Source organism: Protopterus annectens, chromosome 10.part0, assembly GCF_019279795.1.
Source record: "Protopterus annectens isolate FY-2018-M chromosome 10.part0, PAN1.0, whole genome shotgun sequence".
NCBI classification, from domain to species: Eukaryota; Metazoa; Chordata; order Ceratodontiformes; family Protopteridae; genus Protopterus; species Protopterus annectens.
In genome coordinates, this window is record NC_056744.1 from 1,569,090,072 (window position 1) to 1,569,111,121 (window position 21,050).

The 21,050-nt window shown below is 37.8% G+C and overlaps 1 protein-coding gene across 1 annotated transcript in view; it reads right to left on the bottom strand.

Moving 5' to 3' along the window:
• The window catches only part of LOC122812859, a 129,560-nt gene that overhangs the window by 9,904 nt on the left and 98,606 nt on the right, over positions 1–21,050 (bottom strand). The window contains exon 7 of the mRNA XM_044084900.1: positions 11,163–11,254. Within this exon, the coding sequence (XP_043940835.1) occupies positions 11,163–11,254 (92 nt within the window). The remainder of the gene's footprint in view (positions 1–11,162; positions 11,255–21,050) is intronic.

Sequence of the window (21,050 nt, forward strand, 5' to 3'; positions counted from 1 at the left end):
TTGCTTTAACTTGAATTGTAGTTTTTGTAACCCATCTTGACCATATATAATATTTAAGCTTTTACCAAGGTAACTAATGTTTTATTCAGGACATCAAACTAACAAAGTTGTTCAAGGGAAACAATAGAAGCCTGAACTTGAAATGTCACAGAATGTAACAATCAAATTGTGAACAAACAGTATTAAACTGACAATAGACACTCAGTTTAATAACAAAGGCTTATGTATAATAACACTGTTGTTTTAACTTGTCATAAATGACATACACTATATTGAACACCAAAGGGAAGCATGATGATTTTCTCATATAAGTAAATGTGCATAATAAGTCATATAACTTTTAACTTGAATTGTGTTTTTTTAATCCATCTTGACCATACATAACACTTAAGCTGTTACCAAGGTATCTAATGTTTTATACATGACATCAAACTAACAAAATTGTTCAAGGGAAACAATAGAAGCCTGAACTAGGAATGTCACAGAATGGAACAATCACATTCTGAACAAATAGTATTAAATTGACAATAATCACTCAGTTTAACCTTCGCTGATTATACAAAATAGAACACTACCATTTAAATCTAAAAACGTTCAGTATATGACATAAAATGGCCATTTATGAATATGGAAAGGGAACTTGTAATCATTAATCACAATAAGTGAATATGTTGTTTTTAACCTATAAGTTCACTCATTTTATAATAAGAAATGACAGATATGAAAATCCTTATGTGTAGGAATGGGGGGAAGAGGGATGCACTGATAATAAAATGCACTAACTTTCATTAATGTTTACATAAAACAAACTTGATGCTTTAAGTAAGTTAGCAACAAACAAAGTGATTACTTAAATGCTGGCAAACAATGAAATATAACTTCTTTTATATCCAGTAAAATACATTGTATTATAAACATTAGGTAGAAATATTATTATCATCTATTTATATTAAGTAATACATTTTGAAAGACTTCATCAATAAGGGTGAATATGTTAAATAACTCTGTGGTATAATCTTTTACTAATGTTTTATATATGATGCATCTTGCTTTACTATGAATCGCTTGTCATTTATCTTTCATGTGAATATTAATTGCTTATACAACAGGTAGACATTTATATTGTATTCGAATTCTGTCTAATCTACAATAGTACTATATCTGTTCAAAATAATATAAATATTGCTTATTCCTATTTCAAATATTCTCCATACGATAATTCAATTTATGGAGCTCAGATGTTTTGGATTGTCAAGGTATGAGTGATAATCTGATGGACTGGACTTAGGTTTATCCATCAGATTAGGAATGATTTTCATTCCATAACTAGTGTGGATCTTAGTTTTGTTAACATTTATTAATTTAAATGTATTTCACAAAAACATTTTTAGTATGCCTGACCAAAACATTACTTTATTGGTAAACACCCAAAGTATAAAACTGATAATTTCCTTTAAAAGCTCAAACATATATTTTATAGTTATCAGAGGAAAATGTTTAATAGTCACAATAAAACACATAATACATAGTCTAAATAACCTAAGATGGATCTAACTTTATTATCTTTAAATATCAATGGCTTAAACAATCCCAGGAAGAGATCAAATCTACTGAAATATTTAAAACTGAACAAAGCACAAATAGTCTTCCTTCAAGAAACTCATTCCAAAACAAATGACAATTACAAATGGAATCCCAAGGAATATATGATATTGGCACAATCCACTTATAAGACAAATACAAAAGGGGTAACAGTTTTATGGAAAACAAATGTGATTAACCCAGAAATCATTTATAAGTATGAAGATAAAGAAGGCCTTATGGCATTAGTAATAGTTAAATATAATAACAGAATATGGACCCTAGCCAATCTATACTGGTTCCCAGGCATTGGAACAGGAACTGTTAAAAACACTTGGATTTCATCTCCAATAATTATAAAAGTAATTTAATATTAGGAGGAGATTTTAATTTTATAGTTGATATTTCTGTAACTACAAATAAAAGACCGCTGCATACATCTGCTGTATCAAAAGCTTTAAACAAGTGGGTAGAATCATTTCATCTTGTAGATACTTTTAAATTTAAAGAAGATAAATCTTTGTTGTTTTCTTATCAAGCTCACAGATTTGGTACCCAAACTAGAATAGATGACATATTTGCTGCCCATGACTTACACTTTACACTCTAAAATCATTAATTTCTCAATCACTCCCTGCCCCTTTTCAAACCACAATTCACTGATTCAAAAACTTCAAAATGGGTACAAACCATTAATCTGGGTCTATATTAGAAAGTCGACCGCTTACTTACCCGAACTCCTAAACATTGACGCGTCTTCAACGAACCGTGAAAACATCGATCGTCCAGAAGAGCGAAAGTGGAAACATCGAATCATCATGGTTGGCCTTCTGTGGTATAGCTCCATAAGGTAAGCGTGCGATAGTTACAGACCTTAGGGTTAGGGTGCGGGTTAAGGTAAGTGCATAGATGGTAATGTATGTTAGATTTAGTGTAGGGTTTTGTTAAGTGTATGTGTGTGGATTATTTAGTTTGTTTGGGTTTAGCTTTTTAAGATAAGTGTGCGATAGTTACGGACCTTAGGGTTAGGGTGTGGGTTAAGTTAAGTGCATACATGGTGGTATATTTAAGACTTAGTGTAGGGTTAAAAGTAGGGTTTAGTTTAGGGTTAGAAGTAGGGTTTTGGTTAGTGTATGTATGTGGTTTATTTAGTTTGTGTAGGTAGTATGTAGCGGGTGATGGGGTGGGACAAATATGAGAGTTGAACTTTTTAAATTTCGCGGTTTAGAGTGTTCGCTGTTTATGCGGTTCAATGACAACGGGTCGACGTTTAGGTATTTGATGACATAAGCGGTTGACTTTATAATATAGACCCATTAATCTTTAACTCCAGAATTCCAGCATCCATAACTAAAATTAAAGAGTTCAAACCCTGGTTATTATCTGAATTACAGTTCTTTCTAGATATTAATTATACCACAGAAATAAATAAAATAATGATATGGGGCTCATTAAAAGCTTACATATATGGTAAAACCCTAACTTGGTATAAAAAATCAGAGAATGAGATTCTGAATTATTAGATCTACAATCCAAACTTTTGTCAGTAAAAGCTGAAAAAAATCAAAATCATGTGGAGATGAAAAAGAAAGTAGAATTATTGAACAATAAATACGATGAAATTCTAACACACAACACTAGTTTAGCTTTAGAAAATCTAAAAATTAATACATTGACCACTTCTCCCAAATATCTACATAATTTATCCACAAGAATCAAAATACAATCAAAAGCTAATAATATTAAAAGTATTTTCCATGAAAAAGAAAGGGAAAAATGTCTCAGATATAGGTGACATTCTTGATGCCTATAGAAATCACTATATGGAACATTTCCAAAAAGAAAATATACATATCAATCAATTACATGTAGATGAAAAATGTTCTAATATAAAAAAAAACAAAAAAATTAAAACTAGACCTGCAAGTTCCCATATCCTACAAAGAAATTACAGATACAATAAAAGAGAGCAAAAATAATAAAGCTCCAGGTATAAATGGCATAATTATGGAAATATATAAACTTTTTCATTCAAAGATACTATCCCTGTTCCATAAAACTCTATTAGAAATTCAGTCACAAGCTTTAATACCACCCTCTTGGGATATTTCTTAATCACACCAATCCTAAAGGAAAACAAATCCCCAAAACTCTGCACCTCGTATAGACCTATATCATTATTAAATAATGACTATAAGATATTTATGACAATATTAACCAACAGAATGAAAATACCACTATCCAAAACAGTAAATAATGATCAAACTGGATTTATATATCATAGACACACACGTGACAATATTAAAAGGATAATTTCTCTTATAAATTATGTTAATAAAGAAAATAAACACTCACAAGTGAGGATTAGATATAGAGAAAGACTTTTATTCTCTAAATTGGGGCTATTTATTCAAAATATTAATGCTATTTGAATTTCCTGCATCCTTTATTCATCTCCTAAAGAATATATATACAAATAATTTAGCGTATGTCAAGTTAGGTCCTTTCACCTCTAAATATATACATATAACAAAAGGCACTAAACAAGGATGTCTCATGTCACAAATTCTATTTGCTCTGGCTATTGAAATATTGGCAGATTCAATTTGTAACAACATAAAAATCAAAGGGATAGATGTTTATGAACAATACAGTTCTAAAGTAATGCTATTTGCTGATGACATATTGCTAACATTATCTAATACAAAACAGACATTAGAAGAATTAGATATATAAATTGATACATTTTACATGACTTCAGGACTCCATTTCAATAAATCAAAATCAAAAATGTAAATTTTAAATAAAAAAAGAACTGCAGACTAAGGGGGATCACATCATAGGAAAACAAGAATCTACCTTAAAATATCTAGGAATTGAGTTATGCAAGGATAATAATGAATTAGTCTAAAAAAACTACAATAATATCATTAATACAATTAAAATCTCTGTGGAAAAGTGGAACAAAATAATATTAACATTTGAGGATAGACTGCAGTTAATAAAAATGGTTTTACTACCCAAGATCCTATATATAGCTTTGGCAATACAACTGTTACCAGAAAGGAATATACTTAAAGAAATAAACTCATGCCTAATAAAATGTATATGGTTTCCCAAAAGAAACAGAATATCAGACCATGGAAACAGGGAGGGTTAAACTTTACGGATATAGAAACATATATAAAAGCATCAATATCTAAAACAATCCTCGGATTGGATAAGTCCAAATTACTCTGCAAATTGGAAAGAATTACTAATTGTAATATCAATAAATGAGTTTGAGTTACAAAAAAATTTCAAATAACAGATAAAAACAATTTGCCATGGCACATATTATGTAGTAGTATGAAATATAACATAAAAAGCCCTCTAAAACTCGTATGATTAATTATTACACTGACTCATTTAGGAAAATTATTAATGCAAATATAGATTTAAAAATCTGGTTGGTCTTTTAACACCATTTACAGTCACAAAGAACTTTCCACATAAAATATATAGAGAAATTATTAATTTCTGGGAACAGAAAGGATTTGTTTGTTGGCTCCAGTGTATCAAAGAACTAAAAGTTTTAGATATGCAAGTAATAAAAACAACATACAAAATTCCACAACAGGACTGGCTAACTTTACAGAGTATTCTGTCATATGCACAAGACTTAAATAGAATAATTAACAATTCTTCATTCAAAGAAATACCTAAATTTACGAAATACATATATGAAATTATATATAATGACTTTAACGTGGAAAACAGTATTTCAGAATGTTACAAAATATTGATAAACTATAAAACAACACCCAAAACCTCATATTTGAAATATATAACAAAAGGACACTCAATACAGTTAACTGAAGATATCAAAACAAATATCTTATTATCGATAAAATATACATTCTTTACACAATACTGGAAAGTTTTTAAATTGGAAATGCTTGCACAGAGCATTCTTAACCCCAGACAGAATCAGGAGAATTAGTTCTTCCATAAAAGGAATATGTTGGAGATGTGAGCAAGTGCCCAATGCAGATTGAACCCACATTTTCTTTGATTGTGTTAAAATTAAGCCATTTTGGAAAGGTATTAATAACTTTCTACAAGCATTATTTAATGAATCATTTTATTTAACATATTGTTAAATGTAAATGAAGATACTCATTTGAATAGGCCAAACATGTATCTAGTATGGACTATACTTGCAATTTCAAGGAAGTGTATAACAAGAAGATGGAATACAAACATAATACCAACTTTGGAATACTTCTACAGCCTGTTGAAGACCTCAGCATTATTGTAAATTAAAATTAAAGAACTAAGAATTTATCAAAACCATTTATCAACAACCCTTGGGGAAAAGTCTTATCGTTGATTGACACTATACAATAATTGATCAGATACTCTGATAATGGATTGGACATACTTATAAAGAAACTGTATATATTAAGATCTGTTATAGTGTCAGGCTAAAGTAAATAGTGTATATAGTTATTTAAGATGGTATGTATAAATACTATGGAATTCATTCAAATGTATTTGAAAAATAAAAACAAAATTTGAACAAAAAAAAGCCTTTGTATTGTTGCAGTCTATATCCCATCTGGAAATAATGCACTAGCTGTAAAATAGATCCTCTCCTGCACAACTAATAACATATATTATGAAAATATCATACCAGAAATGTAAATATCGGCTGGCAAAACTTTACATAAGACTTTCCCTCAGCCAGTATAAATCTTTACGGCTGCACACAATTTATCAAAACACCCACCAGATTTAATACAACCTATAATAAAAGTGCAATTCTCTGCTGGGTGTTTGTCTCTGACCCCAGTAAATTTACAACCTCTGGAACCCATCCAGACTCACTCAGGTGCAACCTCTCAGCCAACACCCATAGAAATACTCCCACCAACCTAACACTCATCAACTTAATCCCAAAACTTTCTAAATTCAATAAATATTCCTTCATCAATACACTGAAAGCCTTTAATTGTTCTGCCCTAAATCTTCTCCCATCCAATGAGGTGGTCAATACTTGTAATATTTTATTCATAAATACTCTAAACAGCCATGCCCCATTTCACAACAAATGAGTGAAACTTAACCAGTCCCCATGGCTTAATACCAAGACAAAAACTATAATGTCTAACAGAGACAAAATAATGGCTCAAGTATAAAACTCCCTTTAACCTGCAACTCTATAGATAATTACGCAATCTGAGTAAACATGTTAGTCTAAATTAAAAAAAAACAGATATATATATATATATATATATATGTGTGTGTGTGTGTGTGTGTGTGTGTGTGTGTGTGTATAGATATAGATATAGATATAGATATAGATATAGATATAGATATAGATATAGATATTGTATAGCCATCTAAAACTCAACACAAAGATGACCCCCCCAAAATTTTGGACATCAATACATAATCTGTTACATCCAGGCTGAAATACCCAGCACTTCTCTTTCCTCTAGAAATTACTACCTTATTCAACCTCACAGAAAGCATGATGGCAAACATTGGAGGTGTGATGGGAAAGAAAGAGACAACTGTGTTTTGGGAGAATAATGAGTTGGCAGACTTAAAAAATTCCCTACAGAATACTTTGGCAGAAATATTAGGTAGAAAAATGGGTGTAACTAAGTAAATAATTGTTCTTTGCTGGGATATGATATCTCAATTGCCTAGACATAGTAAGGCATTGTTAAAGTTAATTCTGGTGGTTACCAAAAAAGCAATTACTAGAAAATTGAATCAAAGCCTTAACCAACTGTACTTGAAGCAGTGAATATTTTGACAGAGATAAAAGAACTGGAAGTGGGATCTTTAGAAAAGGGAAGGAACAAATTACATACAAATAAATGGAAATTGTGGGAACAATATATGCAGAATAAAGTTTTGGAGGAGGAGTGAGATTTAAAGGAAGGCAGGAATTGAGCAATTTATGTAATACTGAATTGATGATAGTTTTAGAAAAAATATGCGATGTATAATGTTTGTAACTGGGAACATGTTAATATGGTTTGTTTTCTTTTATATAAATATATGTTTGTTTATGCCTTAAATGATAATTTGATAAAGGTGTTAAAAAAAAACTCTTCACCCTATCCAGTGCTTCGTCCCATCCCGCACAATGGCATCCATTCCCAGTATTTCTGTGATCAACAGGTTACACCAAAACCAACATTCTCCATACACCACACACATTACCACTTCCTTTACTCCCCTCCAAACCTTCTGCACATGAATGTAATTCATCATTTATATCCATTGTTAGCAACTTCCACTTAGTATGTGTCGCTATATCAATTATAAAGAACTTCTGCTTAAACTCAAACCTTGTTCCAGTGCAGCTCACAACTTCCCACCTAAATATCTGAAGACAGCGGCTGATGCCATAGCATACCCAGTCTCTATCCTTATCAATAGATCATTAGTTGAATCCTATGTATCCTCATTATGGAAAACAATGCTATAGTATCTCTCTTCATAAAGGTGCAATCTCTTCTGACATCTCCAACTTCTGGCTTATTGCAATATTATCACCACTCACAAAAAATATTTAAAGATGTATTCAAAAACAACTCCTCCACTATCTCTTACAAGAATGCCTCTTGACATCCCCCAGGCATGGCTTCAGCCCAGTACCCAGTATAACTTCTGCCCTACTGTCATTCACTGACAGTATAAACAAATACATGGAGTCAGGCAAACTTGCTTTCTCCCTGTTCCTTCACTTATCTGAAGCCATTGATAGTTTCTTACTCTAAACTACTACTGTCTACTGTCTTTCGGCTTTTCCCGGTTAGGGGTCGCCACAGCGGAACTCCGGTCCGCTAATGATTGGCAGTAGATTTTTACGTGCTGGCTTGCCGGGCCTAACGCACAACCTTCAATGAAGGAATGTCCATTCACGCATGTCGACACACAGAAGACGCTCTAACTGAGAATCGAACGTGCAATGTCTAACTGTAAGGCAACAACGCTACCGCAGCACCACCACCGCAGTTTTCTTACTCTAAACTCACATACAAAATGTCACAAATTTGGCTATCTCCTTCATTACTGTGCTTCAGTAACTATTTAACTGGCAGACTCCAGTCTGTAAAATGGCAGAATACTCTCTCTGTCCCTCTCTCCCTAAATGCATGTCTCCACTGGTGCACCCCAAGGTTCTATTCTTGGCACCCTCCTCTTTAATAGTGTTACTAATGGCCTCAGTATCCCTGCATGTCCAGCGTCTCTTATACGATATGCTGATAACTTATAACTTGCTTTATTTCTTCCAAATTACACAAGAAGTGTTTTATCAGTTGAGAAATAGCTTCACAATGCCCAACTACTACTCAGCCCTAAAAAAAAAAAACAAAGTTACTGCTATTTTTCCACATATCACACATGCCTGACTAAGTGAATTTCAAAATAATTTCTCTAAACAAAATTTAAATTGAAGTAGTGTCCTATACAAAACTTTTTGGAGTGATTATAGGCAATAACCTTAAATTTGAGCTGCATGTTCAAAATAACATAAAAGAGACTCACGAAAACTTAGGAATGCTATATAGGTATAAAAACATCCTTAACACCACCAAAACTACTCTTGCAACTAACTACCTTGACCTTCTCCCATCTCTCTTATATGGTGCATACATCGTTACCAATTTTCAGTTTACAGTTAAAAATAAGCTGGAGGCATGCTATAATAAGGCTGCAAAATTTGCTACCAACAAACAATACCACATCCACCACCAAATTAGCTCGAACTGCCACACCATTTAGATTGCACACAGCTTATCTCCACATGCAACATCATTCTAAAAGTTGACAACTGCCCTGCTTTTCATCCTATTCTCCATTCCAATCACCCTAATAGACCACTTCAGTCTAACAAACAACATATAGAAACCCCACACACCCTCTGGCTAAAATCTGTACTCATACTCAGTTGGTAGAAAAACGGAGCTCTATCCCTCTGCAAATTAGATCTACCTCTAACCTTTCTAACTTCAAACACTGACTAAAAGGCTACTTAAATAAGACTTGGCTCTGCCCCCTGCACTACCCAGGCTGAACTATTCCCTGCCATCTCCCAGCATGCTTCTTACTAATTTCCTCTCTCTGAACATGGTCAATCTAATTCTTAGAGAAGAACATGTAATTTTACCTAGGTGGGTGTTCTACAGCTGCTTGAACCCCACCTGGTCGAATTCCAGTACCTCACAGTCAGGTACTCAATCAGCTGTTAGTGTATGTCAGCAGCTGCTTCAGTTCGAACTCGGATATGAGTTCTGTTAAGCAGCTGTTGCATCAGATGCTTGTGTCCCAGGACAGGAGTGAAGGAAGTACTTGCGGACTAGGTAAGTAGGGAAGGGAAGCAGGAGGGTGTTGTTAGATTTAGAGAGGGGACAAAGAGGGTGGTGAAGATGAACAGAGGACTTCAGGGTTAGGGAGTAGGATGGTGATTTAGGTTTAGGGAATGAATGAGAGACTTTATAGTTAGAGAGGAGATTGGAGAGTTTAGGTTTAGGGAGTGATCATGGATAGAAAGGGGAAGAGGATTTTAGGTTTAGGTAGGGATCTAGAATTGAAGTTTAGGAATGGGGAAAGGATTTTAGGTTTAGGGAGCGATCAGGACTTCACGGTTAGTGAGAGGGAACTGGGACTTTAGGTTTAGGGAATGATCGTGGATGGGAAGGAAAGGGATTTTAGGATTAGGATTGATCTGAAATTTAGGTTTTGGAACAGAAAGGGGATTTTGGGTTTAGGGAGCAATCGGGACTTTAGGATTAGGGTAGGGAAGGGAGTTTTAGGTTAAGGGAAGAGAACGGGGACTTAAGGGTTAGGGACTGGGTGAGCATTTTTAGTGATAGGATCAGGGTTCCGTAGGGCTAATACAGCATTTGCCAAAATGATTGAGTGGCAATGAGGACATGGGTCTTGAGTACATGTGGTAAACCCTATATAGGTAATGTTATCTGGTCTTCTCTTTTCTAGAGTGTGAACTCAGAGTGTATAATGTTATCTCTGTGAACTGTAGCTTGTGAATTACTTAACTACGGGCAATGTATCTCTGTCCAAATAGTTGTACTTTGTACATATGACTATATATATATATATATATATATATATATATATATATATATATATATATATATATACACAGAGAGAGAGAGAGAGAAGTTTACACTGCATGACATGAAGTTGTTAATTTTTCTATTAGTTAATATGTTATTCTTCTGTGTTAGATTTTGTAATAACTTTAATATTATGTCAATATGGAGCTTTTCTTCCCATGCCTCTGTTGAAAATGGGGGGTATTATCCCACTCATACTTTCCTCATAAACAAATATCAACTAAATAAATTAAAAAATAAAAAAATTATATGATCTAGACTGTACTTTGTGATTACATTTTTTGCCACAGCAGTACAGAAACATATACATCTAAAATGAATCCCCCAAGTTCATCATAAAATATTACCCCCCCCCACCACAAATGACCGATGAATCAGTTTTCATTGCTTCACGTTGGTAGCAAATGGATAGACAAAGGTGTAAAAAGAAATACATACGTGACTGAATTTCTGCTGATTTCGACATCCTTTTGCTTTCTTTGTATGGTATTGCTGGAACTGGTGGTGCTGGTGTTGGCTTCTTCTCACTGCTTTTGGAAAAGACAAATACATGTTCTAAAACATATTTCCCCCGAATACAATATAGTTTTTATTAACTGCTAATTGCAACAGTGCCTTGTAAAACTCTTATGTCCACCTTGGTACTTGTTTGTATGAGTAAAATCAGCCTTACCCAGTAGGAAAAGCTGTCAGTTTGCCAAGTAATACAAACTCTCTGATTCTTTGTACAGTGAGATACTGTCTGAAAACTTTATTACCTTATGGTTTTAGCAAGTTTACTTTAATATGAACTTTCCTGGAGGTGAGGTGGGATGCAGTAAATGAGAAGGATTTATTTTTTCAAGTGTAAGAGTATCAGTGAAATAAACTAAAAAAAAAAAAAAAAAAAAAAAACTCAGGTGGGGAGGGCACTGCACTTTCAAAGGCAAAGATGTCTTAAATAATTGTTGAGAAAGTAGATAAACTAACAAAATCTGAGATGTTGGCAGTTAAAGTACACTAAATAATCTGAAATTAAAACTAAAGTTAAGCGACATACTTACCTTAACACTATCACCTGGGTGACAGATATTTCATCAGTCAGTATAAACATATGCGTATTGTGCCTCCTTGGTCTGTTTATTGCAGCAGTTTCCCTGCAATAAGTACAGGTGGGATGTACCTGATATTGGTCTTATGTTAGATGAAACCTACAACAGTTGCACTATAAGCGTTTTCATTTCTTATCAACTTGAGGTGTCTTTGTTTTTGTTTTCTTTTTTTTTTAATGAATAACTTTTCCTTTGTCTGGAAAGCAAAGAGTTCTACTACCATAATAAATCAATAACTATGGATGTGGTAAGAGAAGTTCTGGACACTAGAAAGTAGCACAAAACAAGCACAACGCCATAATATTTACAATAACACAACCACAATTATACAGTGGAATGGTGGGATGATAATAGAACTGGTGAACTTCTCTTTTTAAGATCTGTTCTTAAAAGGAGTGCCTCTTTAATTGTATTATTTACTGTAACTGCAGTATTTCATCAGTTAAGATCATGTGCAAGGATTTTTTTCCTTTTCTCACTGTAGTTATGCTTTCATCTTTTTAAGCGGAGTTTTTGTTTCTAAAATCCATTTTTTTTACTTTAGTTACATCTGTGAAGACTGTTAGAAGATGGGTGAAGAATGCCAGCCTAGCCAGATAGAATTTGATACATAATTCAGGCATTTGTAAATATAAATATAAAATACAGGCTTGTTTCGTAAATGAAAGAAAACACTGTAAAATGTGAACTTCAAGATTGTAGCAACATTGCCATCCACTGTAAGGAAAACTAAGCCAAGCATTTCAAATTTTCTTTGAAATTAAAATTATGTTTTGTATGCTCCTTTGACGTTAGAATTTGGAATCGATGAGTCTGGAGTAAGCATCCTGCCTATTTTTTTAAGGCTAGCTGAACACATTCTTTCTATTGTTTTAACTTAAGGAATAATTACTGGAGTGTACATGTGAAATGTCTTTTATTGTTGTAGTTTCCTGAGTAGGTGTTAGATTGTTAAATAATGTAGCCTGTTGGCCTGGGAACTCCAGACTAAGTGTCAAAATGATGTAATGTATATACTGGGAAAACCTAAGTGTCAAGTGATGTGATCTGGGAGGGCCCAGCAGAGATGTCTGTTAGTGATTTTAAAAGCTATTGCTCACAGAGAGACTGTAAGCATTTTGATCTTGATATCCAACCTTCAGCACTACCTTATGCTCTCTTTATGTAAATAGTACCTTAGAAGTATGTTTTCTTGTAGAAATAGCTAGGGCTATACAGATTAGACTTAAGTTATATCAGAACTTTCCTACTGTATTGTTTTAAGTTTAGGTGTGATCTCTGAACTCTTGAGTAGCATTGTATTGTAGTAGTATTGTCTCATGTCTTTATTATTTATTATTAAATATTTTAAATCATTTTCAACGGTGGCTGGTTTGTGTACAGATAAGTTAGCTTTAGAGTACATTGCATATTTATAGAGTTTACTGTCTAAGCCTCTCCTATAGCTTTAGCCCTGGGCTATACTATCAAATGGATAATAATATTGCACAGTAATAATTGGACACCCTTTTAATGGCCTTTGGGTAACTGATAAGTATTAGCTGGTGGTGGCAGTAATTACTACTGTATAGTCTGGGTAAAGGGGCACAGCTGGAGAATCTGTGTCAGCCTTTCCCAGGAGTGTCTGTGAAGTTGTATAAATACTTATCTCAAAGTATGTGTGGTGTGTCAGCTGCCTGGGCAAGGACACAAAGCACTGGTGGGACAGAGAGGGTACTGGAGGTTAGCTTGCCAGCTAGGCATAGATCTGGACCCTATAGCTGTGCCAGTGGAGAGTCTTATTGGGCACCTGGGGAGCAAGGGAACAACCAGCCCCAGACTTACTGTGATCTCTGTGTGCACTTAAGGGAAATTGTACTTTACTGTGTGTATTTGTTATCCTTTTCTCTTATATGAGATGCCCTCCCTGGTGTTAGTGGTGAGGATTGATGCTCCTTGATTGCTGGGCCAGGGCATGGCCGTCACATTGGGATGGCAGTGGTGGGATCCACTTCACATACTAATTGGCTTGTAGTGGTGTGGGTAGAGTGAATCCTGTAGCTTATGTACAGTGATCTCTGAAGGTGTTTTGTACTCTAAAACAGCCACACAGTGAATAAGTTCAGATCACAATTGTTTTATTTCTTTTGTTAGCTTAGTCAGGGTGAGCAGGCAGCATGTCAGCAGAGGAGTATGGAAAGCTGACAAGGAGCCAGCTGATGGAGATGTGCCAGGCTAGGGGACTGATGCATGGAAACCTGACTAAGGCAGACCTGATTGCAGCCTTGGTTATAGCTGCATCAGAAAACAACATCCAGGAGGACAATCAGACTGACAGTGGAGATACAATATCCTCGGAGAATGGACAGCTCAACATTTCTGTGAAGGACAATCAGTTTGGCAGTGGAGATACAATATCCTCTTTGATGGACAACTCAACCTTTCTGCACTGGACTTAAAAATCCAGCTGGAGCTAAAGTGACTTGAGTTGTAGGCCAGGCATTTGGAGATAGAAGCCAAAGAAAATAAGTGTCAGAGAAGGCATGAGAGGGAAATGCTGACTCTTCACCAGAGTCATGGAGGTAATGGGGAAGGGAGTAACTGGACCCCAGAGGCACAACAGTTCAGTAAATTTCTTCCACAATTTAAAGAGGGGGGAAATTTTGATAGTTTCATTCATATGTTTGAAAGGGTATGCAAGCAGTATAGTGTTAACCAAAGGCTCTGGGTACAGTTTCTGACCCCCTTACTCCACGGGAAAGATGTAACCTTTATATCAAAAATGCCTGACTCTGTCTGTTTTGATTATACTGCTGTAAAAAATGTCTTTAAGAATGTTTTAAGGTAACACCTGGAATGTATAGGAAAAAGTTTCGTGAGCATAGATGCAAGGCAGATGAAAGTGTGTGTGAATATGCTGCTAAACTGAGCACTTATTTTCATAGCTGGGTGAGTGGATGTCAGGTCACCAATTCTGAAGAGCTGGCAGACCTTTTGGTGAGGGAACAAGCCCTTAGCACTTTGCCTGAGGACATGAGGATCTGGTTAGCTGATAGACAATGTGCTACTTCAAATGAGTTGGGAAAGAAGGGAGTCCTATACCTGGCAAGCAGAGCAGCCCTGCACAGGAAGGGGACCCCCAGTACTGCTCATGGGTCTAAAGGAACCCATGGTGGGCAGCACAGACTACCCCAACAAACTCTGCCAGTAGCAGGGGAAGCCACTAGTCCAGGTACACATCCAGGAGCTAGGGTTAAATGTTTTGAATCAGTGGGGCCATGTGGCATACAGGTGTCCACAGAGGCAAGGTGGGGAACAAAATGTGATGGAGCCAGTAAGTGGGAAAGACAAAATGCCAATAGTAGGTTGCCTTGAGACAACAGGGGTATGGAACTACCATCCTGCAGATATTCTGAGAATGAAGGATTTGGATGAGGCAGTGCCATGTACTTATACAGTTACAAGCAGTGAGGCTAGGAGACAAGCATGTGGGTCTGGTAGCCTGGGGGAGACCCAGACAGACTGCAAACTTGCAGCCAGGACTGGTGAGGTGGTTGCTTCAGGGAGGAAACTATGCAGAACCAGTGAGACTGAAGGTGAGCCACAGCTGCTTGTGGGTACTGATGGTCCCTTGTACAGAGTGGCTGCAAGGGTAGAGGTGAGTAGTAGTACCCAGGCTGACAGTGAGGCATCGCTGTCAGAGGATGCCAGACTTCCTGTGGCAGGGGAGCTGGGAAGGGTTACAAGGAGAGGGTTGAGACAGGCTCAGCTCTCAAACCCTACATTGCAAGGTCTGAGGCAGGTAGCTAGGGAGGTACCTGATTCTCAAGGGAAGGGGGAATCTGTATACTGGAGCAAAGGGTTACTGTATAGACAGTGGACCCCTGAGGGAGGGCTTGAAGGTGACAGAGTACAGCAGTGGGTAGTGCTTAGAGCCTACTGAATGGTGCTTCTAGCCATAGCCCATGATATTCTCTTTGCAGGTCATATGGGCATAAAATGTACAAAGAGGTGTATTATTCAGAAAGTACAGTTTTGTACCTACCATAAATGTAGATGTTCGAGGATCCCCATTGCTGCAGTCCTTACTATTGGGGTATAGTCCGCATCCAGTCGGCCCGAATACCAGAGTATAAGGCTGACGTCGGTCAGGGCGCATTAGACTGACGTCAGTACGTCAGGGTACTAATGCGCATGACCGACGTCATATCCTCAGTCTTTTCTTGCCCCAGATGTCAGAAGACCCTAAAAAGACAAGGCCCAAAATACCTGCACCAAAAATATGTACAATATATACAAGAATATATACAAAAATATAAGCATGTAACCTCACCTACACAACCACCCCTAAACACAGAGGGAAGGAGGGAGGGTAATTGGACTGCAGCAATGGGGATCCTCGAACATCTACATTTATGGTAGGTACAAAACTGTACTATGTTCTTCGTTCCCCATTGCTGCAGTCCTTACTATTGGGTAGAATCCCAAAGCAGAGGTAAGGGAGGCTGGCAAATCATAAAGAAGCAGGAGCTGACAACATGCCTTGCAAAACAGCTGTGGCAAAACCAGCCCTAGACTTAGAGTAGATAGGAAGGTGATAATGCTTAGAGAAAGTATGCACTGAACTCCAAGTAGCTGCTTCCAAAATATCCTTAGTTGCCACCCCGCTTAGAAATGCTGTTGAAGTGGCAGTAGCCCTAGTGGAATGAGGTCTAATCCCAGCTGGAATCTCCTTGCCATGATGGGAATAACAAAATGCAATGCAAAAGCCAATCCACCTAGAAATAGTTTGTTTTGACACAGGCTTGCCCTGTGAACTCAAAGCAAAAGAAACAAACAACTGCTGAGACTGCCTGAAATCCTTAGTCCTGCTTAAATAATAACGCAATTGCCTGTGTACATCTAAAGTGTGCAAAATCTTTTCCCCTTTATTTTGGGGGTCTGCATAAAAAGTAGGCAAATGAATAGTTTGGTTTAAAGCCACACTAGAAACCACCTTAGGCATAAAGGAAGGATTAGTACGTAATGATACCCTATCCTTATGGAAAATCAAAAATGGCTCTACTGCCATAAGGGCCTGCAACTCAGACACCCTTCTTGCAGAAGTAATAGCCAACAGAAAAGCAGTCTTCCATGACAAGTATTTCAATTCAGCAGTAGCCGCAGGCTCAAAAGGTTGTAGAGTAAGTTTTTCCAACACAAAATTGAGATCCCAAGCAGGAGTAGAAGCTCTACGTGGGGGTCTTATATTCTTTGCCCCTCTAAGAAACTGCTTGAACAAAGGATGCGAAAACAATGGTGGGTCACAATCATAGTGAGCTGAAATTGCTGCAGCATGAATCTTAATGGAAGAGAAGGACAAACCTTTGTCCAATAACTCAGTAAGATATTGAAGAGCCACACTCAAACTAGGCTCAGAAACCTGCAAATTCTTTGCTGTACTCCAAAATAAAAATCTCTTCCATTTTTCTGCGTACACTTTCCTTGTACTAGGTCTTCTAGCTTCCATAATCACATTTAAAACTTGTTGAGGAAGTTGAGACCTGCTGTGTTTCAACACAGAATATGCCAGGCTGTTAGATGAAGAGAGTGAAGCTTGACATTGAGCAGATGACCATCCTTCTGAGATAACAGATGAGGAATCAGAGGTAAAGGCCATGGAGGCTTCCTTACCAGACTCCGTAGTAGTGGGTACCAGTGTTGCCGAGGCCAATCTGGAGCTATCAAAATCATCCTTGGCCTGTCTTGTCTGACCTTTAATAGTACCTTTGGAAGAAGAGGCAGAGGAGGAAAGGCATACACATGAAGGTTTTTCCAACTGAAAGACAGAGCATCCACTTTCCAAGCTGTGTGATGAAACCCCTTTGTGCAATACTGTGGCAGCTGGTGGTTTAGTGGAGAAGCGAACAGATCTATGTCTGGAGTTCCCCATGACACTGTCAATTTTTGAAATACATGAAGATCCAGTTTCCACTCGTGGGGATCCATGATTTGTCTGCTTAACACATCTGCTAAGGAGTTCTGTGCTCCCGGCAGGAACCTTGCCTGAAGAGTTAGTTGCAAGCTTAGCGCAGTCTCCCATAAAATCATTGCTTGCCTGCATAGAGGATAAGAATGTGTTCCCCCTTGCTTGTTGATGTACCACATGACAGTTGTGTTGTCTGTTAGAATCAACACCTGCCCTGGAAGAAGTAACTCCTTGAAAGCCATTAATGCAAACTGGACTGCTAACATCTCCTTCATGTTGATATGTAGATGCTGTAGTCTGGCAGGCCACTTGTCTTGTATCCACTTTCCATTTAGATGAGCTCCCCAAGCAATGTCCGAGGCATCTGTCGTTAAAATCTGACTCGCCTCTGGCCGGGTCACAGAGAGTCCCTTGTTTAGGTGACATTCCTGAGCCCACCACAAAAATTCTTTTTGAAGGCAAGGTATTATTTGAATGACAGTGTCCAAATCCTGGCAGTGCTGTGTCCATACATTTTGAGATACCATTGTAGCTTCCTCATATGCAGTTTGGCATTGGGAAGCACCAGAATACAAGATGCCATGAACCCTAATGCTTGAAGGACTGTCCTTGCAGTCAGCACGGACTGATGAGATAGTTGATGGAAGTAAAGTGATAGACTCTTTTGTTTGTCCGGGGTTAAAAGGCCATCTGGGCTGCTGTATTCAGTCTCACACCCAGAAAGCACATGTCTTGAGAGGGTACTAGACTGGACTTTATTTCGTTCACAGAATACCCTAGGCATCTTAGCACTGCTATAACATATTCCAGATGCTGTAGAAGGTCTTCCTTTTCTTGAGCCAGAATCAGGCAGTCGTCCAAGTAAGGATAGATTTGAATTCCTTGAAGCCTGAAGTAAGCTATCACTGGAGCCAGAACCTTTGTGAATACTCTGGGCGCAGTAGATAAGCCAAAGGGCAATGCAGAGAACTGATAATGAGAATTTCCAGCTCGAAACCGCAGATACTTCCTGCAACTTAGCCTTATAGGCACATGAAGGTAAGCTTCCTTGAGATCTAAAGTTACCATCCAGTGATCTTTGCCCAGCAGAGGTAAAAGCTGTTGTAACGCCAACATCTTGAACTTGGGAATGTCCAGAAAAGTGTTGAGGAGAGATAAATCCAAAATTGGTCTCCACGTGTTCCCCTTCTTTGGTACTAGGAACAGGCGAGAATAAAATCCTAGGCCCCTTTCTGATACAGGGACTGGCTGAATGGCCCCCATCTGGAGTAACTTAGAAACTTGCTTGTGAGCCTCTTTTCTTTGTGGAGGAGGAACGTCTGGCATGCCTTTGAAAGGGGGCATTGTATGGAAATAAAATCTGTAACCGTGGTGAATGATATCCAATACCCATTTGTCTTGAGTAATTAAATCCCAATTTTCTTTGAAAAGAGACAGTCTTCCTCCCAAAGGAGCTGCCAGACGAGAATCTACTGGCAGCTGAAAAGACAGGTCATTGGGTCTGTTTACGAAAGGACTGACCCCTGCCCTCACCAGAAGTCTGAGCAGGTGAACTCCCTGTTCTAGGCCTAAAAGAACCTTGAGCCCTGCCCCTACCACGTCTAGACCTACCCCTAGACTGGGAATCATAAGCAGGATATGTCCACCCTTAGCAGGCCAATTTCTACTAAACTTCGGTGGCTGCACCTGCAAAAATCTTTAACAGTTTGCATAGACTTAGCTTTGTCCTCCATTTTCTTTAAAACTGCTTCCACAGGCGATCCAAACAACACATCAGACTGTAAAGGAGCATCCAAAATCCTTGTCTTAACATGCTCAGCTAAATTCTGATCCTTCAACCAGGCATGCCTGCGAAGAACAGAACTAGTAGCAGCCACCCTCGAGGAGGCCTGTACAGCATCAAAACCACATTGCAAAGAATGCTTACCCACTTGTTCAGACACATGAACCAAATCCAGCAACTCTTTACACTCAATACCTTCCGCCAAAGCATCCACCTTAGATTTTAATTGTGAAAGGAGATAATTCTGATATTTTAGCATGTGAAACTGACAATTCAACGCTCTCATGGCTAGAGTGGAAGAAGTATACACTTTCTTTCCCCACCTATCCAAAGTCCTTGCCTCTTTATCAGTGGGAACAGGATTTTTAACCACAGAAGCCTTAACACCTTTAGGCCCTTGAGAAATAGTTTCTGGGTCCGCCCTAGGACTCTTAAACAAATACTTATGAGCTTCGGGCACCCTATAATACCTATCAGGCTTAACAGGAGCAGGAGGCAAAGAGTCAGGGTTTAGGAAGCCTCTGCAAAACATCTTCCACCACATTCAACACAGGAGGAATAGCTAAGGGCCTATGCTGGGGTAAAACAAGAATTCCCTAAGCCTTTTCCTGAATCAGAGTAATCCTGGCCTTCCCATTTAAAGTGCTCCCTCATGGAATGCAGAGTCTCTGAAAATGAGAAATCCTCAGGAGGAGAAGCTGTAGGAGTGGAATCATCCACATCAGAATCAGAATAAGTAGGATACTCCTGCAAGTCTTCCGCAGAAGACTCTGAAGCCTCTGAACACTGTTCAAAACTATCAAACTCCGGTTCCACCCTAGGCCTCTTATCAGGCGGGGCATAGAACCTCTAATCATAGTAATCAAATCTTCTGCCATTTTAAGCATATGTTTCTTAGGTACAGAACCCGAAATGCTAGGAGAAGCCCCCACTGAAGCTGAACTAGGCCTACCTCTCAAAGAAGTTTTGGCAACAGAAGGAGAGGCTCTAACTACCTTGGGAAGAGAGGGAAGAACAGTTACCTGAGAAGCCCCTCAGCCTGGCCTACCTCCTGAGAAGGCACATCCTGTAACAGTAAAGTTTCTGCCTGAGACTCCATGGAAACTCCTGGCAAAACCTCTGGCTCCACTGAGCCTTCTAAAGAACCGACGTCCGGGACTGCCGGTTCATCAACCCTAGGCTTCGCTGTCTTGTCCTTGCGCTTCTTGGACGAAGCGGGCGTCGGAGCATCCGACGGCATTTTATAATTGCAACGCTTCCCAAACACTAACCTGGCACAGTCTAACCTCCTCTTAATAGTGCGTTTGTTAAACCTAGCACAAGAGCGGCAACCAACAACGTCGTGCTCAGGCCCTAAACAAGGTATACACAAGGTATGGTAATCCCTATGAGGTATCTGTTTCCCACAAGAAATACAGTTATTCACTTTTTCTGACATCCGGTTAAATACTGAGGCAAGAAAAAACCAAAATGTTCCCCAACGGGGTACTTAGCCAACTCTGTTT